The 22,177-nt window shown below is 43.5% G+C and overlaps 1 protein-coding gene across 1 annotated transcript in view; it reads left to right on the top strand.

Moving 5' to 3' along the window:
- Positions 1 to 10,939: 10,939 nt before the first annotated feature.
- The window catches only part of LOC120941257 (serine/threonine-protein kinase H1-like), a 34,999-nt gene continuing 23,761 nt past the window's right edge, over positions 10,940 to 22,177 (top strand). The window contains exon 1 of the mRNA XM_040354570.1: positions 10,940 to 11,242. Coding sequence (XP_040210504.1) covers positions 11,001 to 11,242 — 242 coding nt within the window. The 5' untranslated portion in view covers positions 10,940 to 11,000. The remainder of the gene's footprint in view (positions 11,243 to 22,177) is intronic.

The following is a 22,177-nucleotide window of genomic DNA, read 5'->3' as shown; positions in this document are numbered from 1 at the left end:
GTGAGTGAAAAACTTATATAGCGCTACACATGCGAACTGAATCGCCTCTGCGCGCTTGTTTAAGCACTTCTCCCTTGAGCTCAGAAGAGGTGGGTTTTGATCTTTCTCCTAAAGGCCAAGTGGTTCTCCTCCAACCGAATGGAGGCTGGTAAAGTGTTCCAAAATCGAGGGCCTTGGACAGCAAATCTTCTTTATCCTTTGGACTTGTATCTGGTTTTAGGGATTTGGAGTAAATTTTGGTTGGAGGATCGCAGAACGCGATTGGGGTTGTAGGCTTTTATTTTTTCGCATAGATATTGGGGGGCCTCTCCCCAAATACTGGTTAGCAGTCCAAATGCGCTCATGTAATACCCCCCCCCCCAACTCCATATGAAAGACAACAGGAAAAACCTACAGATTCAACACTTAAAAAGTATGCAAACTTTTAGGGGTTAAAACTGGGACATAACGCCTTCTCACCTCTTGAAATGACTTGAAGAGCAATCTGCCACAGATCACTCTTCAGAGAGCCCTTAGGAGCTTTGAACAAAAAGGCAAGGGAAAACACACTGCTGTTGTACATGTATAATAGCCAATCAGAGATGAGGAATTTACAGATCTGTAATTCTTTAAACCAATCTGATAGGCTGCTTTTGATCACCGCTTTTTGAACGTTTTTCTTAACTAAGCCAGGCAAAGTTGATCTAGATATAGTGAATTCTCTCTCACTTGCCACATACAGACGTGCTAATAAAGTGTTCTGTACAGTTTGTTTTTCCACTTCTTCGGGATTCATGAGAAATCACAATGTGTATTTGTGTGACTTCCTCTTATTTGTTCCCCACAGTGTCTGTACAGCTGTCCAGGTTTCATACAGTTCTCCTCTAATCTCCTCCTTGCTGTGAAGTGTCCTATTTTGTCTGTGAGGCGACCAATACTCAAACAGTGTACAGTAATCAGAGATCGTCTCATCTGAAAGAGAACCAGTTATATACATGTCACTGGAGAAATAGACATGGCCTAGTGCTGTATACCTGGAAAAAGCCTTATTCCTGAGATAATATGCTCCTCAATCCTGACAAAGAGGGATGTAGAATACAACAAAGACTAGACAAAGACTAGACCTCATGCATTTTCTGTGTTGGTGATGTCGCTGGTATTGACAGGAAAAGCAGAATATTTTAGCTAGGGACTCTGGAAAATAGATGCTGAGCACTTTTAATGATTCTCTTAACCACTTAACCCCCAAAGACCAGAGCACTTTTTGCGATTTGGCACTGCGTCACTTTAACTGACAATTGCACGGTCGTGCGACGTGGCTCCCAAACAAAATTGGCGTCCTTTTTTTTCCACAAATAGAGCTTTCTTTTGGTGGTATTTGATCACCTCTGCGGTTTAGTTTTTGCGCTATAAACAAAAATAGAGCGACAATTTTGAAAAAAAAATAATATTTTTTACTTTTTGCTATAAATAAATATCCCCCAAAAATATATAAAAAAACATATTTTTTCCTCAGTTTAGGCCGATAAGTATTCTTCTACATATTTTTCGTAAAAAAAAGCGTTTACAAAATAGGGGGTATTTGTATGGCATTTTTATTAATATTTTTTTTACTAGTAATGGCGGCGATCAGCGTTTTTTTTTCGTTACTGCGACATTATGGCGGACACTTCGGACACTTTTGACACATTTTTGGGACCATTGGCATTTTTATAGCGATCAGTGCTATACAAATGCATTGGATTACTATAAAAATGCCACTGGCAGTGAAGGGGCTAACACTAGGGGGTGGGGAAGGGGTTAAGTATGTTCACTGGGTGTGTTCTAACTCTAGGGGGGGTGGCCTCACTAGGGGAAATTACTGATCTTCTGTTCATATATTCAGCATTTCTCTCCCTGACAGGACCGGGAGCTGTGTGTTTACACACACAGCTCCCGATCCTCGCTCTGTAACGAGCGATCACGTGTGCCCGGCGGCGATCACGCCCGCCGGGCACGCGCAGGGGAGTCGGGGGCACGCACCCCTAGTGGCCTGCGCGAGAGCCGATGTATAGCTACGGGCTCTCGCGCAGGGGAGCCGACCTGGCTGGTCGGCAAGCAGTTAAAGTAGTTGTATACCCTCTGCTGGTACTTGCACCTATAGGTAAGCCTACATTAAGGCTTACCTGTAGGTGCTTGCAATATCTGCTTAACCTACATGGTTAAGGAGATATTTGCAGAAAAGCGGGTGCCGATGTCTACGGCGCATGCGCGCCGTAGACAATGGTGCAGGCGCACTGAGCGCGGTGGCTCTTGAATAGGACCCCCCTGTACTGCACAGGCGTGAACTGAGCTCCGAAAACAGCCAAACGTAGAGCTGAGAGTCAGCTCTAGACGGCGCCTGCGCAATGACGGGCAGGTGATTTAAAATGTCGATGTAAATAGTTATTGCAGCAGGTCCAGGGCGACGTGGACCTTGCTGCAAGTGGCCAGTCGGCCTCACGTCCTCGCTTCGCCCCGGACGTCTCGCTTTGCTTCGCTCGGCCTCCTGGCTCATTTTTAACATTCTCCATGTTCACGGGGATGTTAAGAAATGAGCCTGCATGCTGGTGTGCGCAGGCGCCATCTAGAGCTGTCTTTGAGCTCTACATATTCTGCTATTTTCGGAGCTCAGTTCACGCCTGCGCAGTACAGGGGTGGTCCTTATCCGCTGGGGGAACTTTTTCGGCAAGACACCGGAAAGTCCCGTAAATTTACGCATGCGCAGGGTTCGTGCCGTTCCTCGCGTATGCGCGGGAGTGATGTCATCGCTGCTCCGGCCAGTCACAGCGACGGACCGGCGATACCCGGAAGTCACTCCGGTTATCATGGTGGCGACGGAGGACGTGTCTGAGGACCGCTGCGGGGGCTTCGATCTAAGGTAAGTAACTGATAATGAGCTAGTATGCTAGTCATACTAGCTTATTATGCCTTTGCCTTACAGGTTTTTTTTTTTTGGGTATACAACTGCTTTAAATACTAAAAGTTCTGATAGTTTAGCAGATTTTTACAAACATTTAGTTTTTTTAAAGAATAAGGAAGAGGTACTTACTCATTTAATTCACACATTTTACTCATTAGTAGCTAGACATTAATAAATACATTTGATGGGAACAAAACATTTTAATGCAGCTGCTGTGGTCAGTCCATGTCACGTATTCTGTGGATTACGAAGCAAATGTCAAACCTTTTAACTGTCTTATCCTGATTTGTTTCTAATCTGCGGATATTAACTGTGCTGAATTCCAAGTTATTATTAGATAAACGAAAAAGCAGCGCAGCGCTAAAAACAAAAAATCATAACACTAAAAATGCATTTGAATAATATCTGACAAAGCAAGCCATATAAAAGTCCCAGTTCATATAATATGAGAGCAAAGGATGACATAGAAAGATGACACCAAAGGTAAGTATATTCTCCTCAATAGTGATCACATAGCTCCCAACTGTCCATGATATCGAGGGACTGTCCATCATTTGGAACAATATCCCCCTTTCCACCTCATTTGTCCCTCATTTTGGTCTGATCCATATAGTTGTATATAAAAAGCACTTGTTATCTTCCAAAAAGAATTCCCCAGTGCTAAACCTTTCATCCAAATTTTAAATTGCTGCATTTTTAAAGTTTAAAGGGCAATATAAAGGAATAATAGTGGTAAAAAAAAGCCCTTGTGGATTTAATTAACCTTTTTCTTGATCAATTCTCCTTTAAGGGGGTGTAGCAGGGGGTGTGGCAGGGGGCGTGTCCTTTGCATAAATACGTTTGCTAGTAGGTGTCCCTCATTCCCATCTCAAAATGTTGGGCGGTATGTGATCAGGGTGCTCAGAAAACATTGCAATTTACGTGCGTCGTTATGTGTGCCTCCACCACAGTATATCCAGGCCACTCACCTCAAACTGTAGACCTCTGAGCTAACAGATAGGTCAATCAAATATTTCCCACAAGAGTAATCAAGGGTGAAAAAATGCGCCTAATGCCGCATACACACGGTTGGAATTTCCGACAACAAATGTTCGATGGGAGCTTGTTGTCGGAAAATCCAACCGTGTGTAGGCTCCATCGGACATTTGTTGTCGGAATTTCCAACCGTGTGTATGCGGCACTAGGGGCATTTTTTCATCCTTGATTACTCTTGTGGGAAATTTCCGACAACAAATGTTTGAGAGCTGGTTCTCAATTTTTCCGTCAACAAAAGTTCTTGTCGGAAATTCCAATCGTGTGTAGCCAATTCCGACGCACAAAAAATCCACGCATGCTCTGAATCAAGCAGAAGAGCCGCACTGCCTATTATACTTTTCTTGGCTCGTCGTATGTGTTGTACGTCACCGTGTTCTTGCCGTTCGGAATTTCTGACAACATTTGTGTGACTGTGCGTATGCAAGACAAGTTTGAGCCAACATTCCGTCGGAAAAAAATTGACGGTTATTTTGACGGAATGCCCAATTGTGTGTACACGGCATAAGGGATCCAAGGATCGAAAACCATCCCCTTCACAGCAGGATGACACTCTCATAACCACTAGATAGGAACGTGGTAACCATGTAAAATCAATAAAAAGTACATAGTGCTCTCTGGTTGACTAAAAGTGTAAAACATGAATCAAACTTCTCATCGAGGCAGAGAAGGTGGCTGCAATGACGTCACAGAGTCCTTCCGGCCGCATATCGTCCCGGTGGGCGGGACTTCCTCAGACAGTTAATATTAGACCTTAATCATTATTGATACAGTCAATTTATAGATATTCTCTATCTTTCATAGGTCTGTACAGAATAATGCGTGGGCATAGAGGGATAGTTTTGCAGACATTGCAGTCTGCTTCCTCTATTGCATGTGGTGCTCTTCTGCAACGGCACTGCAGTTGGAGAGGAAGACAAACATAGTTCCACTTTGGTTTCCTGGGTCATTGGGGAAAAATCCAATTGTTCTTTGCTGCCTCATGTGATTTTGGCAGCCATCATGGGTCAGGCAGAGCATATTTAAGGAACTGGCTCCCAGGTTTAGCACGCATTTGTGAGTCGGTAGAGTAGAGACAGGTCCCCCGCCTGGTAGGGACAGTACAGGTGGCAGGAAAAGGTTCATGACGAGGAGGGAAAGCATAGGGCTTGCGACTTCTCTGGACTCCTGCCTGTTTAGGCACAAGACGGCCAGGCCACATTCTGCCCCTCTCTACAGTTTGGCTGCATTCTGCTTTCTACATGCCTTTGGAACTGTGATCCAAAATGATCCTTATTGATCCTGGTTGGGTTGCCTTCTTACTGGGTTATTTATGAACTGTCACTGCATTAATTCAGTACAAGTTATTTCATTGCATGTGGACTGAGTGTGTTATTCTTGCTGCACTGCACTCCACCATACCTACTGCACATTAGTAATTGTAAATCTTCCTTTGTGTGGCCCACAGAAAGGTAACACAATCACAATAATTTATTATAGCACAGAGCAGTAACCAAAGCTACACTAAATCTCTGCTGTTTTATCTAGCAAACCAGATAGAGTCAAATGCTAGGGACTGCATGGGAACTCAACAGTTGAGCTCACTACTATGACTACTCATACACAGGTAAGCTAAGCTGTCTGAGAATTTTCCCTTGAGGCTGGAAAACATTTGGTATTTACAGTAGGGGTGCGCATCTTCACTGACCTCACGATCCAATTCGATTCGATTCCGCGTGTATCACGATTGCAGCGCAAGTGCGCATGGCTTCCCCCCCAAAATACTAAAGGAGATGATCAGAGACTGCGGAAATGCTACAGGAGATGATCAGAGACTGCAGACATGCTACAGGAGATGATCAGAGACTGCAAACATGCTACAGGAGATGATCAGAGACTGCGGACATGCTACAGGAGATGATCAGAGACTGCGGACATGCTACAGGAGATGGTCAGAGACTGAGGACATGCTACAGGAGATGGTCAGAGACTGCGGTCATGCTACAGGAGATGGTCAGAGACTGCGGTCATGCTACAGGAGATGGTCAGAGACTGCGGACATGCTACAGGAGATGGTCAGAGACTGCGGACATGCTACAGGAGATGGTCAGAGACTGCGGACATGCTACAGGAGATGGTCAGAGACTGCGGACATGCTACAGGAGATGGTCAGAGACTGTGGAGATGCTACAGGAGATGGTCAGAGACTGCGGACATACTACAGGAGATGATCAGAGACTGCAGACATACTACAGGAGATGGTCTATATTTCTCCTCCATACAGCCCAGTCCCTGCCTGCAGTGACAATGACTTATGACAGGTGACACATCAGATTCCACTACTTGCCCGTACCCCCGTGTGTCTCCAGATCACAGCACCCCCCTCCTCCTCCTCTGTACTTACATGTTGCTCTGTGCACAGAGGATGATTGGAGGGAACTTACTTGTGTCATTGTAGCCTTGTAATGAGATGGGCGATCTGCCTGCTCACCATCCCCCGATCTCCATTCCAGCTGTCGTACATTCTCTCGTCAGCAGGGTGTTTGTATATGCCGCGCTAATGTGACTGACTGCGCGGCCCGCCTCTCTCCACTCTGCTCTCATGTTGCTCCTGGCGTCATCCCCGCCCACTGAGAACGCTCCGTTCAGATGTCACCTTGTGTTTGTATATGGTGCGCTCATGTGACTGCCCGGCCCGCCTCTCTCCACTCTGCTCTCACGTCTCTCCTGGCGTCAGCCCCTCCCGCCTTTCTACTGATCTGATAGTTACAGTCAGTGGGCGGGGCTGACGCCAGGAGAGACGTGAGACGTGAGAGAAGAGTGGAGAGGGCCGGGCAGTCACAAACACAAGGTAACATCTGAACTGAGCGTTCTCAGTGGGCGGGGCTGATGCCAGGATAGACGTGAGACGTGAGAGCAGAGTGGAGAGAGGAGAGAGGCGGGCCGGGCAGTCACATGAGCGCGCCATATACAAACACAAGGTAACATCTGAACTGAGCATTCTCAGTGAGCGGGGCTGACGCCAGGAGAGACGTGAGAGCAGAGTGGAGAGAGGAGAGAGGCGGCCCGGGCAGTCACATGAGCGCACCATATACAAACACAAGGTAACATCTGAACGGAGCATTCTCCGGGGGGGGGGGCTAAACATCGATTATTACGGTCGCATGCATCGGTGCCGCATCGGGGACACCCGAATCGCGATGCACCGATGCAGCGATTACATTTGACACCCCTAATTTACAGTGATGGGCAAATCTGAAAAAAAAAATGGTGATGCATTAGGTCTGAAAAAATAGGAAAGCAACCGCGCTAATATATTGAGTAATGAGAATGAATACTACTATGTGACAATCAAATGTGATAAAGTGAAGCTGCACCTTACTGGATATATACAAACAGTGAAAACATAGAGAAAAAAAAAAAATATGCCCCCAGCTTGGCCAATCTGTTCATGGCCAAGTGGGAGGAGGATGTCATCGATTGCCAACGTCGACCGGAGATAATACTCTGGTCGAGGTATATCGATGACGTCCTCCTCCTTTGGGATGGCAGTGAGTCTGATCTTCTTATCTTTATGACCCACTTGAATCAAAACACCAGGGGTATTAAATTTAATTATGAATCTAGCCAGCAGTCTATCCATTTTTTGGATCTCCAGATCACCATAGATAATGGCAGATTTGTGACATCTACCTTCTTTAAACCAACTGACCGCAACTCATACATACCTTTGGACAGTTGCCATTTGCCAGCTTGGCTAAAATCTGTCCCTTTGGGCCAGTTTATGCGTCTCAAGCGCAACTGCTCCAACCCCCTGACGTTTGAAAAGCAGGCCTTAGTCCTTTCCAAGAGGTTCGAGGAGAAGGGGTATGATAAGTCCACTCTTTCACAGGCAATGGAGAGAGCTAGAAACACCGATAGGCCTACATTATTGGCAGACAAGGACAAAGGGTCCCCAACTAAGGGTTTTTCTCTGCCCTTTATCACCACATTCTCCGCTCAACACTTCAGCGTTAAGAAGCTTATCCAGAAACATTGGCACATTTTGACAACTGATCAGGTCCTAGCGCCATTGCTTCCGGTTAGACCTAATGTGGTGTTTAGGGGTGCGTCTACCATTGGGAGCCGTATTGCCCCCAGTGTACATGACCCCCCTAGGGCTACTAGGACATTCCTTGAGAACCTAACGGGGTATTTTAGGTGTAAACGGTGCCAAGTCTGCTCTCTAAATAGTTGCAAAAATAGAAAGATTTGCTCTTTCCAATCCACAGCAACCAATAAAACTTTTGAGGTCGAACCGTTTATAACCTGTTCGACTAAGGGGGTCATATACCTTATCCAGTGTCCCTGCGGCTTGCAATACATTGGCCGCACTAAGAGAGCCTTGTCAGTTAGGCTAAATGAGCATATCGCTAAAATTAGGGCAGGATTTGATAAACACTCCAGACATTTCGACTTAAAACATAATAGAGATCCCTCAAATACGTTGTTTGTCGGGATTGATAAATACCGCCCGCACTGGAGGGGTAGCAACCTTGTACGTGAAATATCTAGGCAGGAAATGGCGTGGATCCATAGGGTTAAAACCTATACGCCATTTGGGCTGAATATCGACACAGATATTAACGCCTTTATAAATAACTCTTAGATCCATTCACCTAGTTTATATTATGCTACCATGCGTCCTTTTTATTTGGTTCTTATTATGATATCATGTATTATTTAAATGTATATGGTTTCTTCGAATAGTGTCTGATAATGTTCTTAATAAGGTCATTATGGTTTGTACCATTGAGTTGTTTGCCCTCTCTAATATGTGGTTTTGTACACTTGAATGTCTTCATCAATAGAGCCCTCACTGCTGTTTAATTACAATATGTCAGTCACAATACGTTGTGATGAAGATTTGTTTCCCAGTCTGATTCCCTCATTGGGACGCAGCCTTTTTATACTTTTTTCAGGTTTCAATTTATTTGAGGGTTTTTGCCATTTTTAATCTGTATATTTTTTTAGTGCATTGTCATGCTGACCCTGTCGCTTTATTTTTAATTTATTTTATCTCATTTTTTAATGAGCATACTTATGCCCGTGCAGTGGACGAACACGGCTACTAGTTCATGCTGTAGCTTTCAGTTCCCCTGTTGTATCCGGTCTCTGGAGCGTTTGTTTAGCCCTTTTTTTTCCAACGGAGCTGCTTGATTGGTTGTGACACGACCAGTTGATCAGCTCCCTTGGTTTTCACCAAAACGAGGCTTGGCTGGCATACTCCATCCAGAGTGTCTGTTTTTAATTTACATTGGCACGCAGGGCTCCTCCGGTAGTCGCGTCATCACGCCGCCGACGTGTCACGTGGTCGCGAGTGGTCACGTGACGCGGATATCCCTGCGTCCCAGCGATGATTTTTTAGATTATGTTTCCCGCAGCTGTTTGATGTTACGCTGCGGGATTCTATTGTATATACGCCGCGATGTGTGCACTATAGGAGCCTAGTAACGCCATTAGAAGCGTTTTTGACACACGTCCCGCCAGCGCATGCGCACTAGCACTGGTTTGTCCCAGAATGAGGCTTGGATCATCCAGTCATGCGCAGGTGCGGCTGGTGACGTCAGCCCCTCCCACACTGGCGTTTTTTGCTAATTTAAGGGGGGTGATTCGGTGTTTTGCCTGTGCCCCAGAGGAAGCGATTTGTCGCGAAACCAGGTCGGGCGGAACGTGCATCTACATCGGTATCACCCCCCGTTGACTGCATTTTTCCACACCATTGATGGGCTGTTTGGTCTGCTTCTGGCCGGAGCTTTAACTTGATAAGCCTGTCAAACACTGCTAAATTGTAAGTGTGTTTTTGTTATAAGTTTTTAAATAAATTAATTTTTTTACGGATTTACACTATTGTGGCCTCCTATGTTTTTTATGTGGTATGGTCACCGTATCCTCTAAACACGGGAGTGCAACCGAGATCGTTATCCTGATTGTCCTACAAGCCTTGACTCTGCAGAGTTTAAAATCTTCATGCTACCTGGGGTCTTCTTTTAATTAAGAGACCACCGGGAATCTGGTAAGCAGATTCAACACTCGTTTGGTGGAGGTCTCTTCTTTGTGGATTGTCACTTATTAATACGGAATTCTCTTTTCATATTCACTGGTGGAAGGACTTTTTTTGTTTCCATTAAGGACTTTTTTCTGACAAATTTGCTGTTCATTTATATTCTTCATATTATTCACGGATGATTTATTTCATTTTTGGACACATGTTTGCATTTTTATGCATTAGGTCTGCCAGACACTAATGCCCTGTATACACGAGTGGAATTTACGTTGGAAAAAAGTTGCATGTTTTTTTATGACGGAATTTCGCTCAAGCTTGGCTTGCATACACACGGTCACACAAAAGTTCTCTTGAACTTTCGAGCGTTAAGAAGGCAGTGAAGTACAACACTACGACAAGGCGAAAAAAAGAAGTTCAATGCTTCCGAGCATGCGTTTTTTTCCCGTCGGAATTCCACACAGACGAACGGATTGAGAACCTGCTCTCAAACTTTTGCTGGCGGAAATGGTGGAGCATACACACGGTTGGAATTTCCGATGAAAAGCTCACATCAGACTTTTGCTGGCGGAAATTCCACTCATGTGTATGGGGAATACGATTGTTTTGGTAATAGCAGAGTTTCATGGACTCACTATTGCATTCTTGATATTCAAGCAGATTATTTCTCAACCTTAAATCTGTGTGCTGCCCACATACTGCCATATGTAGAGGCAGAGAAAGTCTAAAACAACTTGTATAGACAAGTACAATTTATTCTGCAACTATGCAATGGATAATAAAGCCAGAACTATTTGTAAGCCACAAAAAGCCCTTACTAATGTCTTTCTAAGGTGATATATGTTGTTCTTAGACTGCCTCCCCTTAGTAACATGTCTGTGTCACAAAGAAGGGGCTGAGCTCGGAGTGTAGGAGGATACAATAAGCTGCTCATGAGAATTTCTGTCCTTTTTTGTGTGCGGTTACCTGGATGTGTGATGGGTCCCTGTCCTCTGGCTGTGCTCTTCAGACCCCTATCCTCCTGAGATGGGGTGTGGAGCAAGCAGTAAGGTGCTCCCAGAGTCTATGGAACCTCCATTAAAGAAGAACCCTTACTATGTCAAACTGATCCGTGCAATGGTTCCAGTCCAGTTCTGCAACGAGCCAGTAAAAGGCAAAGCTGAATTCTGGGGGATACAAGAGGAAACCAAAAAAGATCGGGACATGGAGGTAAAGAATATTCAAGTCGCCAGGTACCGTGCAAAGTTTGACCCAAGAGTTATAGCCAGGTACGTTCTTACTGCAGTTATGAATTGTAGATCTGGGATCAGACACAGGTCGATTGAAAAACGTTATAAGTATGGGCTCATGCACTCCAACATCTTTTAAGAAGCATAACAAAGTGTGTAAATGGAACATGTGACTGCTCAGATGAGTATTTATTTGATTGAATATTTTTTGTGCAAGTTTACTTTTGCTTTTTAAATGCTAAGATGCATACCCTTTCATCTTTGTCTATTCTGTAATTATATAATACATGTTATTACAATGCGTACACACTACAATTAGAGCCGGTTCACACAGGGGTGATTCGTCAGCCGCCTGAGAAGTTGCGATCCGCTCTATTCAATGGAAGCGTTCAAATAGGAACGACTCAAGTCGCTCCAACTTAGAAAAAGGTTCTTGTACGACTTTGGGGGCGACTCGGGGCGACTTGCATTGACTTCGATACAGAAGTCATTTTGCAAGTCGCCTCTGAAGTTGTCTTGAGATGGCCTTGCCGAGTCGCCCCCAAAGTCGTGCCGCCCCTGTGTGAACTGGCTCTAACATAGAATACAAAAATGCACAATCAACAAACTAAGGGGCAGATTCACAGAGCAAGTACTGATACGCCGGCGTACTTTCAAATTTCCCGCGTCGTATCTTTAGTTTGAATCCTCAAACCAAGATACGACGGCATCTGGGTTCGATCCGACAGGCGTACGGCTTCGTACGCCTTCGGATCGCAGATGCAATACTTCGGCGTCCGCTGGGTGGAGTTTGCGTCGTTTTCCGCGTCGGGTATGCAAATTAGCTTTTTCCGACGATCCACGAACGTACGCGCGGTCGTCGCATTCTCTTATGTCGTCTCTAGTCTGCTTTTTCCGGCATATAGTTAAAGCTGCTATTTTGTGGCGTATAGATGACTTGCCATGTTAAAGTATGGCTGTCGTTCCCGCGTCAAAATTGTAATTCTTTTTTTTTGCGTAAGTCGTCTGTGAATAGGGATGGACGTAAGTCACGTCTAAGTTAAAAAAATGACATCGGTGCAACGTCGTTTTGCGCAAAGCACGGCGGGAAATTTTGAAACGGAGCATGCGCAGTTCAATCGGCACGGGGACGCGCTTCATTTAAATGAATCATGCCCCCTACCCGCCGATTTGAATTCCGTCGCCAGAAATAAACTACGCCGCCGTAACTTACGGCGCAAATTCTTCCTGTATGTGAATCTGCCCCTAAGTTGTGGTGTGAGTTGATATTGAATATACTTAGACAATTACATGTTTTTAGGCAACAAAACTCACCCTTCTTGCATACAACATACAAATAGATATGGGACACAACAGATGAACTACTGTGTCATGGAAAACATTTGTTGACTCACTTTGTAGTATCAAAGAACATTGGTTTAAAATACTCCCTTATAAAAAGCTCTAAAATCTCACATTATTAAAAATAAATCAGTAATATTCAACCCAGGGAGAGCATTTACATGGGTCTGTGTTGCATTGCGTTAAGTTGTACTTGCCATACAGTGAACTCCATACTCTGCAGCTCAAAGGCGGCTATACGGAGCAAGTGAAGATTGCAACGCCTGCGCATATGAAGGTTGAAGGACAGGTTAACGCAAGCATAGTTCACATTGCTTCAACCAGTGTTAATTTTGGCGATTAAAACTACTAAAACATTTTAGTTGACTAAAATACGACTAAAACTAAAACAATTGAGATGACTAAAATATGACTAAAAATAAAATGACATTTTAGTCAAAAGACTAAAGCCGCGTACACACGATCAGTCCATCTGATGAGAACGGTCCAAAGGACCATTGTCATCGGTTAACCGATGAAGCTGACTGATGGTCTGATGTGCCTACACACTATAGGTTAAAAACCGATCGTGTCAGAACACGGTGACGTTAAATACAACGACGTGCTGAAAAAAACGAAGTTCAATGCTTCCAAGCATGCGTCGACTTGATTCTGAGCATGCACGGGTTTTTGACCGATGGTTTTCCATACTAACGATCGGTTTTGACCTATCGGTTACCAATCCATCGGTTAAATTTTAAAGCAAGTTCTACATTTTTTGACCGAAGGTTAACTGACCGATGGGGCCCACACGCGATCGGTTTGGACCGATGAAAAGGTCCTTCAGTCCGTTTTCATCGGTTTTGACCGATCGTGTGTACGCGGCCTCAGACTAAAACAAAATAGAAATTTGACTTCAAATTTAACACTGTTCTGTAGTGCATGTTCATATCTCAATTCCCATGAATAATAACATATTCGATTTTTCACTCCAGCAGTATATAATGAGTTTGGAAATTGTAGAGAAATGTTTAACTAATGCATTACAATTTATCTACACCCACAATAGATTTTAGACGACTAAAATTAGTTTTAGCCCTGGTTCACACTGGGTACGATTTGGAACGATTTGAGATGCGATTTGACATGTCAAATCGCATCTCAAATCGGCGGCAATTGTCGGCAATGGCACTGTCCTAATCAGTGCGATGCCGCATCTGCGATTTCAAAAAGTAGTTCCTGTACTACTTTTTGCGATTTCGGGCCGCGATTTACATTAAATTGCGGCCGAAATCGCGGCAAAATCGCAGCCGCGAAATCGCGGTAAAATGTGCGATTTTACCGCGATTTCGCGGCTGCGATTTTGCCGCGATTTTGGCCGCAATTTAATTTTGAATTCGCAGCAGTGTGAACCTAGGCTCAGTCGACTAAAATGTACTGGAGATTTAGTCGACTAAATACAACTAAAACTAAAACAATTGCAGAAGACTAAAATGGGACTAAAACTAAAATTCCATTTTAGTCCTAAGACTTATGCCACGTACACACGACAGTTATTCATGTCATGGAAAAAAACGACGTTTTTCTCGACGTAATTCCTCTCAAGCCTGCCTTGCATACACACAAAATTCCATTCCCTTTGGGCTGCTTATGCTAATTTCCCCATCTCATAACTTGCTTCTGAGCATGCACTTTTCTTTCCCCCCTCGTTAAAGAGTACACACAACCGTTTTTCAACATCATTTTACATTTAAGGTGCACTACTTTTACCACACATCTGTCACAACCAACTTCAACGCATAACAGATGCCTGTGTGCATACAACACTACTTTACTTAACCTGGGTTTCTCCAACTTTGTGATAATCCCAACTACAAACAGCAAGTCTATTCTCTTTGTATTGCTTCCCTTTATGTGAAATCCCTGTCATTTCTGCTAGTCCACTTTCCTATTAAAAACTGACCACACTAAGCAGGAGAGCACACTGTGGTCTCAGTATGCTCTCCTCCAATGATCAGACTTGTCCTGACACGCCCCCGTTGCACAGCCATTTACTGGGAAGCGTGTGCTGCTGCTCCCCCCCCCCCCCCCCCCAGCTCTTATGCAGCTGAGAACAGAGGGAATGTGATCACTTCTAAAAAAGGGAAAAAAGGTATTTGTTTTTCTTTCTTTTAATATCTATACAAAAAATGTTTTGCATTTCATTCTATTTTAAACTGAATGGGTTGTTTTACAAGGTGATCGTTTACAATCACTTTAAAGCTCATGCCCCATTGACACTTATCAAGGACCATGATATAAATCAGGAGATAATTACAATTACTCTTAGGCCTTGTACACACGACTGTTTTCCTCGACAGAATCCATCAAGAAACTTGGTGGCAGAGCTTTTTTGCCGAGGAAAACGGTCGTGGAACTCGACGAGAAAAAAAGAGAACCTCGTCGGGAGTCTCAATTTCCTCATCATGTTTCTCGTCGGGCTGATTTACGACGAGAAACAAGTTTGTGTGTATGCTTAGAAACCCGCGCATGCTCAGAATAAAGTATGAGATGGGAGCGTGCCTTCGGTAAAAGTTGGGTTTGTAATGAAGATAGCACATTTGTCACGCTGTAACAGTCTGAAAAGCGTGAATCGTCTCTCACCAAACTTTTACTTAACACGCAGTAACATGAGATTAGCAAAAGCAGCCCCAAGGGTGGCGCCAGTGGAATCAAACTTCCCCTTTATAGTGCCGTCGTACGTGTTGTACGTCACCGCGTTTGAGAATGACGAGATTTGGTCTTGACAGTGTGTACGCAAATAAAGCTTGTCAAGATTCTCAACAAGCCTAACAAGGAACTCGTCGAGGAAAAGGATGTTTAATTTACGACGAGTTCCTCGGTCGTGTGTACGAGGCCTTAGTTATAACTTGTTCTGGCGCTGTAAATATTATTTTTGCTGATGTGACAAATTGTCATATTTTGTATAGGCTTGGGTACAAAAGGGTGATTTTTCGACCGAGAATGTCTGTCACACACCATTTTGCAGGAGTTTTTTACAAGTGCTTTTCTACGTATTCAGAGAAAGCCATTAAAGAAATCTTCTAAAGAAAGGTCCTCAGTTAATACATGGACAATGGACCAGTTAGTACATAGTACATTTTACATGGCAGTCTCTCAATTAATCCTACAAAGTAATTTTTCTAACTCTGCAAATGGCAGACCTCTAATCACGCTGTATAATTACTGTACATGTTATGTGTATACAAGCAAAGAATAACTTTGGTGACCGAAGATTAGACATATGCAATTTGTTTCGTTCCGAATTTCTTTTTTTAATGAATTTCAACAAATTCATTAATTTGGAAATATCCAAAATTAACGAAATTTTTTTTTCCAAATATTCGAAGATTCGCAAATTTGAAAATTTGTAAATTCGAAAATTCTGAATTTGAAAATCTGAAAACCTGAAAATTCTGAAATCTAAAAAAAAAATGTAACTATTATTAACTATTAAATTATAGGTATTGGAATTTCCTTTCAAATTTGGCTGTTAGTGAACGTAACGAACCCAAATTTATCCGAAATTACGAATCATCCGAAATAACGAATGCCTTATCTAAACGAATGGAACGTAATGAATTAATAATAATAAATCACAATAATAATAATAATAAAAACTTTTTATTATTCTTTATTATTCATTTGTTACGTTCCATTCGTATAGATGCAGCATTTGTTATTTTGGATAATTTGTGACTTTGCATAAATTCGTATTCGTTAAAATTGAAAGGAAATTCCTATATCTATAATTTAATAGTTAGTTATTAATAGTTAGTTAGTTATTCTTTTTAATATTCAGATCTTCTTTCTTACTTTCGGATTTTTGAATTTTCAAATTGACGTATTTATGAATTTTCAAATTTATGAATTTTCAAATATACGAATTGCAATCATTAAGAATGACCCAAAAAAAAAGATGAATGAAACTAAAAACAAACACATTTTATCGTCAGCACACATGTCTATCAAAGATAGGACCTGAAAATGTAAACTTGTCAAGGACCCCTTTTTGGTTTTTAACCAGTACTGATTTTTGTTTTACAGGGAAAGCTGTGAAAGAAACTTGCCTCAAATGCCTCTAATAATCTAACACATGCTAAGCAAGCATTGTAATAAGTTTATCTGTTGGCATTTGTTGCTAAGCATTTATGGCTGGTTAATGGTTCAGGGAACATTGCATGCAGTGTCTATTTTAACACAGTGATCTGCTATTCAAACATTTCACCTAGACCCTTGTTAGTAACAGGTCATTGACCAATACTAATCATATGTACGCTCTGCAATGTCTGATGGAGTGCTAAATGCTTGATTTAAATACCTTTGTATATGCAGCCTAAACACTGCAACATTCTCAAAAGTCAACATTCTAGTTGTGCCGAAAATAGAGATGACAATAATAATAAAATTACAGATTTCACTTCTGGTAATTTTGCCAGAGCAGAAACTCTCCGTCTCCTTCACTGAGCCAATTAGTCAAAATTTTCTTAAAAATAAAATCTACTTTTTTCTTTTTATTTAGTAAGTGTGGATTTTTGGGGTCTGTTTACTGTAGTTTAATATTTTTCATTTAGTGCTCTTTGTTTTTGTGCATGTGATTAGTACTTGTGTACTAATGATTTATAGCATTTATTTTTTTCAGTTTTTTTTTGTCTGTGTGTGTAAATAATTAGTCTAATGAGGGGCCAGTTTTTGGAACAATAATAAGTTCATGGTATTTAAAGGGGAGTTCCAGCCAATTTGTATGTTTATTAAAAGTCAGCAGCTACAAAAAGTGTAGCTGCTGGCTTTTAATAAACAGACACTTACCTGCTCCAGCGCTCCAGCGACGCGCCGGCCGGGGCTCCGCTCCTCTCCCCCCCTCCCCGGCCGGCGTCTTCATTCTCAGTGTGGGCACCCGACCGTGACAGCTTTCGGCTTCACGGCCGGGCACCCACTGCGCATGCGCGAGCGGCGCGGCCCAGCGCTGCGCCGTGTAATTGGCCAGGAGATCGCCTAGGACCTGTGACGTGTCCTAGGCGATCGCCTACAGCAGCCCCTTCCTGTAGGCGATTAAGCTTAGTCGCCTACAGGAAGGAGGAAGTGGGACAGGAAGTCCCACTCTTCCTGAAGCCCCCACTCCCCCCCAAAAAAATTACATGCCAAATGTGGCATGTAAGGGGGAGAGGAGTGGGTTAAGAGGAAGTTCCAAATTTGGGTGGAACTCCTCTTTAATAAGAGCTTATGTAACACTCAGGAGCCAGATAAAGCCCATTGCACTCTCATGCAGCGTACACGCGATCATTTTTCGGCGTGAAAAAAACGTTGTTTTTGAAAAACGTCATTTAAAATGATCGTGTGTGGCTACACATCATTTTTCGGCTTCTGAAAAACGACAAAAAAAAAAAAAATTCGAACATGCTGCATTTTATAACGTCGTTTTAAACAATGTCGTTTTTCGGGTTGTAAAAAATTATCATGTGTGGGCTAAAACTACGTTTTAAACCCGCGCATGCTCAGAAGCAAGTTATGAGACAGGAGCGCTCATTCTGGTAAAACTACCGTTCGTAATGGAGTAAGCACATTCATCACTCTGTAACAGACAGAAAAGCGCGAATCGTCTTTTACTAACACGGAATCAGCTAAAGCATCCCAAAGGCGAATAGAACTTCCCCTTTAGAGTGCCGTTGTACGTGTTGTATGTCACCGCGGTTTGTTCATCATTTTTTAAAAACGATGGTGTGTGGGCAACGTCGTTTTTAGTGATAAAGTTGTAAAAACGTCGTTTTTTTTCATGCCGAAAAATGATCGTGTGTACGCGGCATAAGGCCTCATGCACACTGGACACATTTTGATGTTTTTACAGCAGCTGTTTTTGCCAGTAGATGCTTTTTTCTACAATCATTAAACTCTCCATCATGTTATCCTATGTATCCATGCACACATAGGCTGTTATCAGCAGTTTTGTGCAGTGGCTTTTTTGAGCAATAAAAAAACCCCCAAAACTAGTGGGTTCTGAGAGACATTTTTCAGCTGTAAAAATGCTCTAATGCTGATAAACGCTGATAAACGTCGATAAACTCTCAAAAACGTCGCTCACCAGCGGTTTTTAATGTTTTTTTTTTAATGTTTTTGATCCATTGAAAAAAAAAAAATTCTTAAAAAAAACAAACAAAAAAACACTGATGCAGAAAAACGCAAAAAAAAAAAACGTTGAAAAACACTATTGCAAAAACTTTGAAAAAATTAATTGCAAAGCTGCTGCCGTTTTTATAATGTTATTTTAACGTCCAGTGTGCATGAGGCCTAAAGGTTTAAATATATATATATTTTTAAATAATAAACATGTTGCACTTACCTTCTCTGTGCAATGGGTCTGCACATAATAGCCACGATCCTCCTCTTCTTGGGTCTCCCACCGGTTCTCCTGGCTCCTCCCCCCGCCCCCTCGCTCCCTCCACACTGACTTTGATTGACAGCCAATGGCTCCTGCTGCTTTGTCTGAGCCAATGAAGAAGGAGAGAGACAAAATCGCCTCTGCTCTCATGCACATTGCTGAATTGAGATCAGGCTTAGGTGAGTATAAAGGAGGCTAGGGGGCTGCACGCAGATTTTTTTTTTAACTTAGTGCATAGACTACATTAGGTAAATACATTTCTGCCTTTGTAGTGGAGATGAACTTAAAGCGGGAGTTCACCCATTTAAAAAAAAAAAAAAAATCTCCCCTTAGCTTCCTGCTCGTTCGGTCTAGGGGAATCGGCTATTTATATTAAAATATGTGCAGTACTTACCCGTTTTCGAGCTGCATCTTCTTCCGTCGCTTCCGGGTATGGGTCTTCGGGAGCGGGCGTTCCTTCTTGAGTGACAGCCTTCCGAGAGGCTTCCGACGGTCGCATCCATCGTGTCACTAGTAGCCGAAAGAAGCCGAACGTCGGTGCGGCTCTATACTGCGCCTGCGCACCGACGTTCGGCTTCTTTCGGAAAATCGTGACGCGATGGATGCGACCGTCGGAAGCCTCTCGGAAACCTGTCAATCAAGAAGGAACGCCCATTCCCGAAGCCCATACCCGGAAGCGACGGAGAGGATGCGTCTCGTAAACGGGTAAGTACTGCACATATTTTAAAATAAATAGCCGATTCCCCTAGTAATAACGAGCAGGAATCTAAGGGGGAAAAGTGCCCTCTAAGGGTGAACCCCCGCTTTAAAAAGATAAGATTTGCTTTGTTATTGGGCACCTTCAGAAGTTTTAATTGTGCATTTCCCTGATTTTTTTTTACTTTGTCTTGAATTTGTCTTCCAGAAAAATAACAATGTACCTCATGGTAGGTGAATGTGTGTACACTTTAACAAACTGAAGCACAGTTAACACAGTTACTATGCTTCAGCTATGAATGACCCCCATAAGAGGGGGCAGTGTAATAGGTGGGATGGGCAGTGTGGCAGGTGGGATGGGCAGTGTGACAGGTGACAGGGCAGTGTGACAGGGGGGGAGTGTGACAGGTGGCAGGGCAGTGTGACGGGGACAGTGTGACAGGTGGCAGGGCAGTGTGACGAGAACGTGTAAACACACAAATCACGGTTCTCTTGGGGACGAGGAGACTGATCGTGTGTTCATACAATGTATGAACACCGATCAATCTCTTCCCCTTGTCAGTCCCATCCCCCCTACAGTTAGAACATACATTAGGGAACACGGTTAACCCATTGATCACCCCCAGGTGTTAACCACTCCCCTGTCAGTGAAATTTTTACAGTAATCAGTGCATTTTTATAGCACTGATCGCTGTATAAATGCCAATGGTCCCAAAAAAGTGTCAAAAGTGTCCGATGTGTCCGCCATAATGTCTCAGTCCTGATAAAAATCGCAGATCGCCACCATTACTAGTAAAAAATAAATATTAATACAAATGTCATAAAACTACCCCCTATTTTGAAGAGGCTATAACCAAAAAATATACGCTTATTGTGATTTTTTTACCAAAAATATGTGGAAGAATACATATGGGCCTAAACTGAGGAAAACATTTTTTTTTTTTAAATTGGGATATTTATTATAGCAAAAAGTAAAAGATATTTTTAAAAATTGTTACTCTTTTTTTGTTTATAGCACAAAAAACTTGCAGGAAAGTTGGACATTCTCAAGAAGTTTATTGGAGCACCTTGCTCATAAAAGGGTGACCGAGAAATACCACAAAGGAAAATGGGTGCGGGTGTTGTTTTTCGCAAGACCATTGCGGAAATAAGCAGTGCAGGGGTGGTGAATGTTTCTTAGATACTGGTATACATTTTCCCTAGATTGGGCAGTTTGTCGTTCTGCCAATCAGAAATTGGTTTTACTTGTTTGCCCAGACTGCGCCCCGGTATCTTTGGGTGTAATGTGGCAATTACTCTGGGTCAGTGGCGGTTCGTCCATAGAGGGCGCTGGAGCGCCGCCCCCTCTGGCTCTCACCGCCACTGAGTGAAATAACATAGATTCATGCATTGCACGAATCTATGTTATTTTCGCCGCTGCAGCTGTTATTCAGATGGTCGGCGCTCAATGTCCGGCCATCTGAATAACGCCATCTGGTTGGCTGTAGGGAAATGTCTATCAAAGCCAGCGGCTCTGATAGGCTTTCCCAATACAGCCCTGAAGCTTATTCTCGGAGCGCACAGACTGTACGCCCCTTGAATAAGATGACAGGCGTCTCAGCCAATCAGGTTGGCCGGTTCTGGCTACCAGTAACCTGATTGGCTGAGACGCCTGTCAGTCATCGAGAGCGGGAGAAGACATCGTGGGACGTGGATGCCTAAAACCAGTAAGGTAAGTGCCGGGGGGGGGGGGAACGCAATTTACAGGGCACAGTGGGGACAATGGGCACAGTGGTGACAATGTATGGCACAGTGGCTGCGTTTAATGGATGGCACAGTGGTGACAATGCATGGCACAGTGGTGACAATGGATGGCACAGTAGCTGCGTTTAATGGCATGGCACAGTGGTGACAATGTATGGCACAGTGGCTGCGTTTAATGGCATGGCACAGTGGTGACAATGCATGGCACAGTGGTGACAATGGATGGCACAGTAGCTGCGTTTAATGGCATGGCACAGTGGTGACAATGGATGGCACAGTGACTGCGTTTAATGGCATGGCACAGTGGTGACAATGGATGGCACAGTGGCTGCGTTTAATGGCATGGCACAGTGGTGACAATGCATGGCACAGTGGTGACAATGGATGGCACAGTAGCTGCGTTTAATGGCATGGCACAGTGGTGACAATGGATGGCACAGTGACTGCGTTTAATGGCATGGCACAGTGGTGACAATGGATGGCACAGTGGCTGCGTTTAATGGCATGGCACAGTGGTGACAATGGATGGCACAGTGACTGCGTTTAATGGCATGGCACAGTGGTGTGAATTGATGGCACAGTGGCTGCGTTTGATGGCATGTAACAGTGGCTGCGTTTGATGGCATGTAACAGTGGCTGCGTTTGGGCACAGTGAGACTGCAATTTTTTTTTCCTTTGCGCCCCCCCAAAAATTTTGAGCACCAGCCGCCACTGCTCTGGGTTTTACTTCGACAGGTGACCTTCAGTGATCTTCAGGATTTGATTCCCATGTGGAATGAGAGCCAGATGGTATTATGGAA

Source organism: Rana temporaria, chromosome 5 (genome assembly GCF_905171775.1).
Source record: "Rana temporaria chromosome 5, aRanTem1.1, whole genome shotgun sequence".
NCBI lineage: Eukaryota > Metazoa > Chordata > Amphibia > Anura > Ranidae > Rana > Rana temporaria.
The sequence above is the reverse complement of the archived record's forward strand: the minus strand, read 5'-3'. Positions and strand labels throughout refer to the sequence as shown.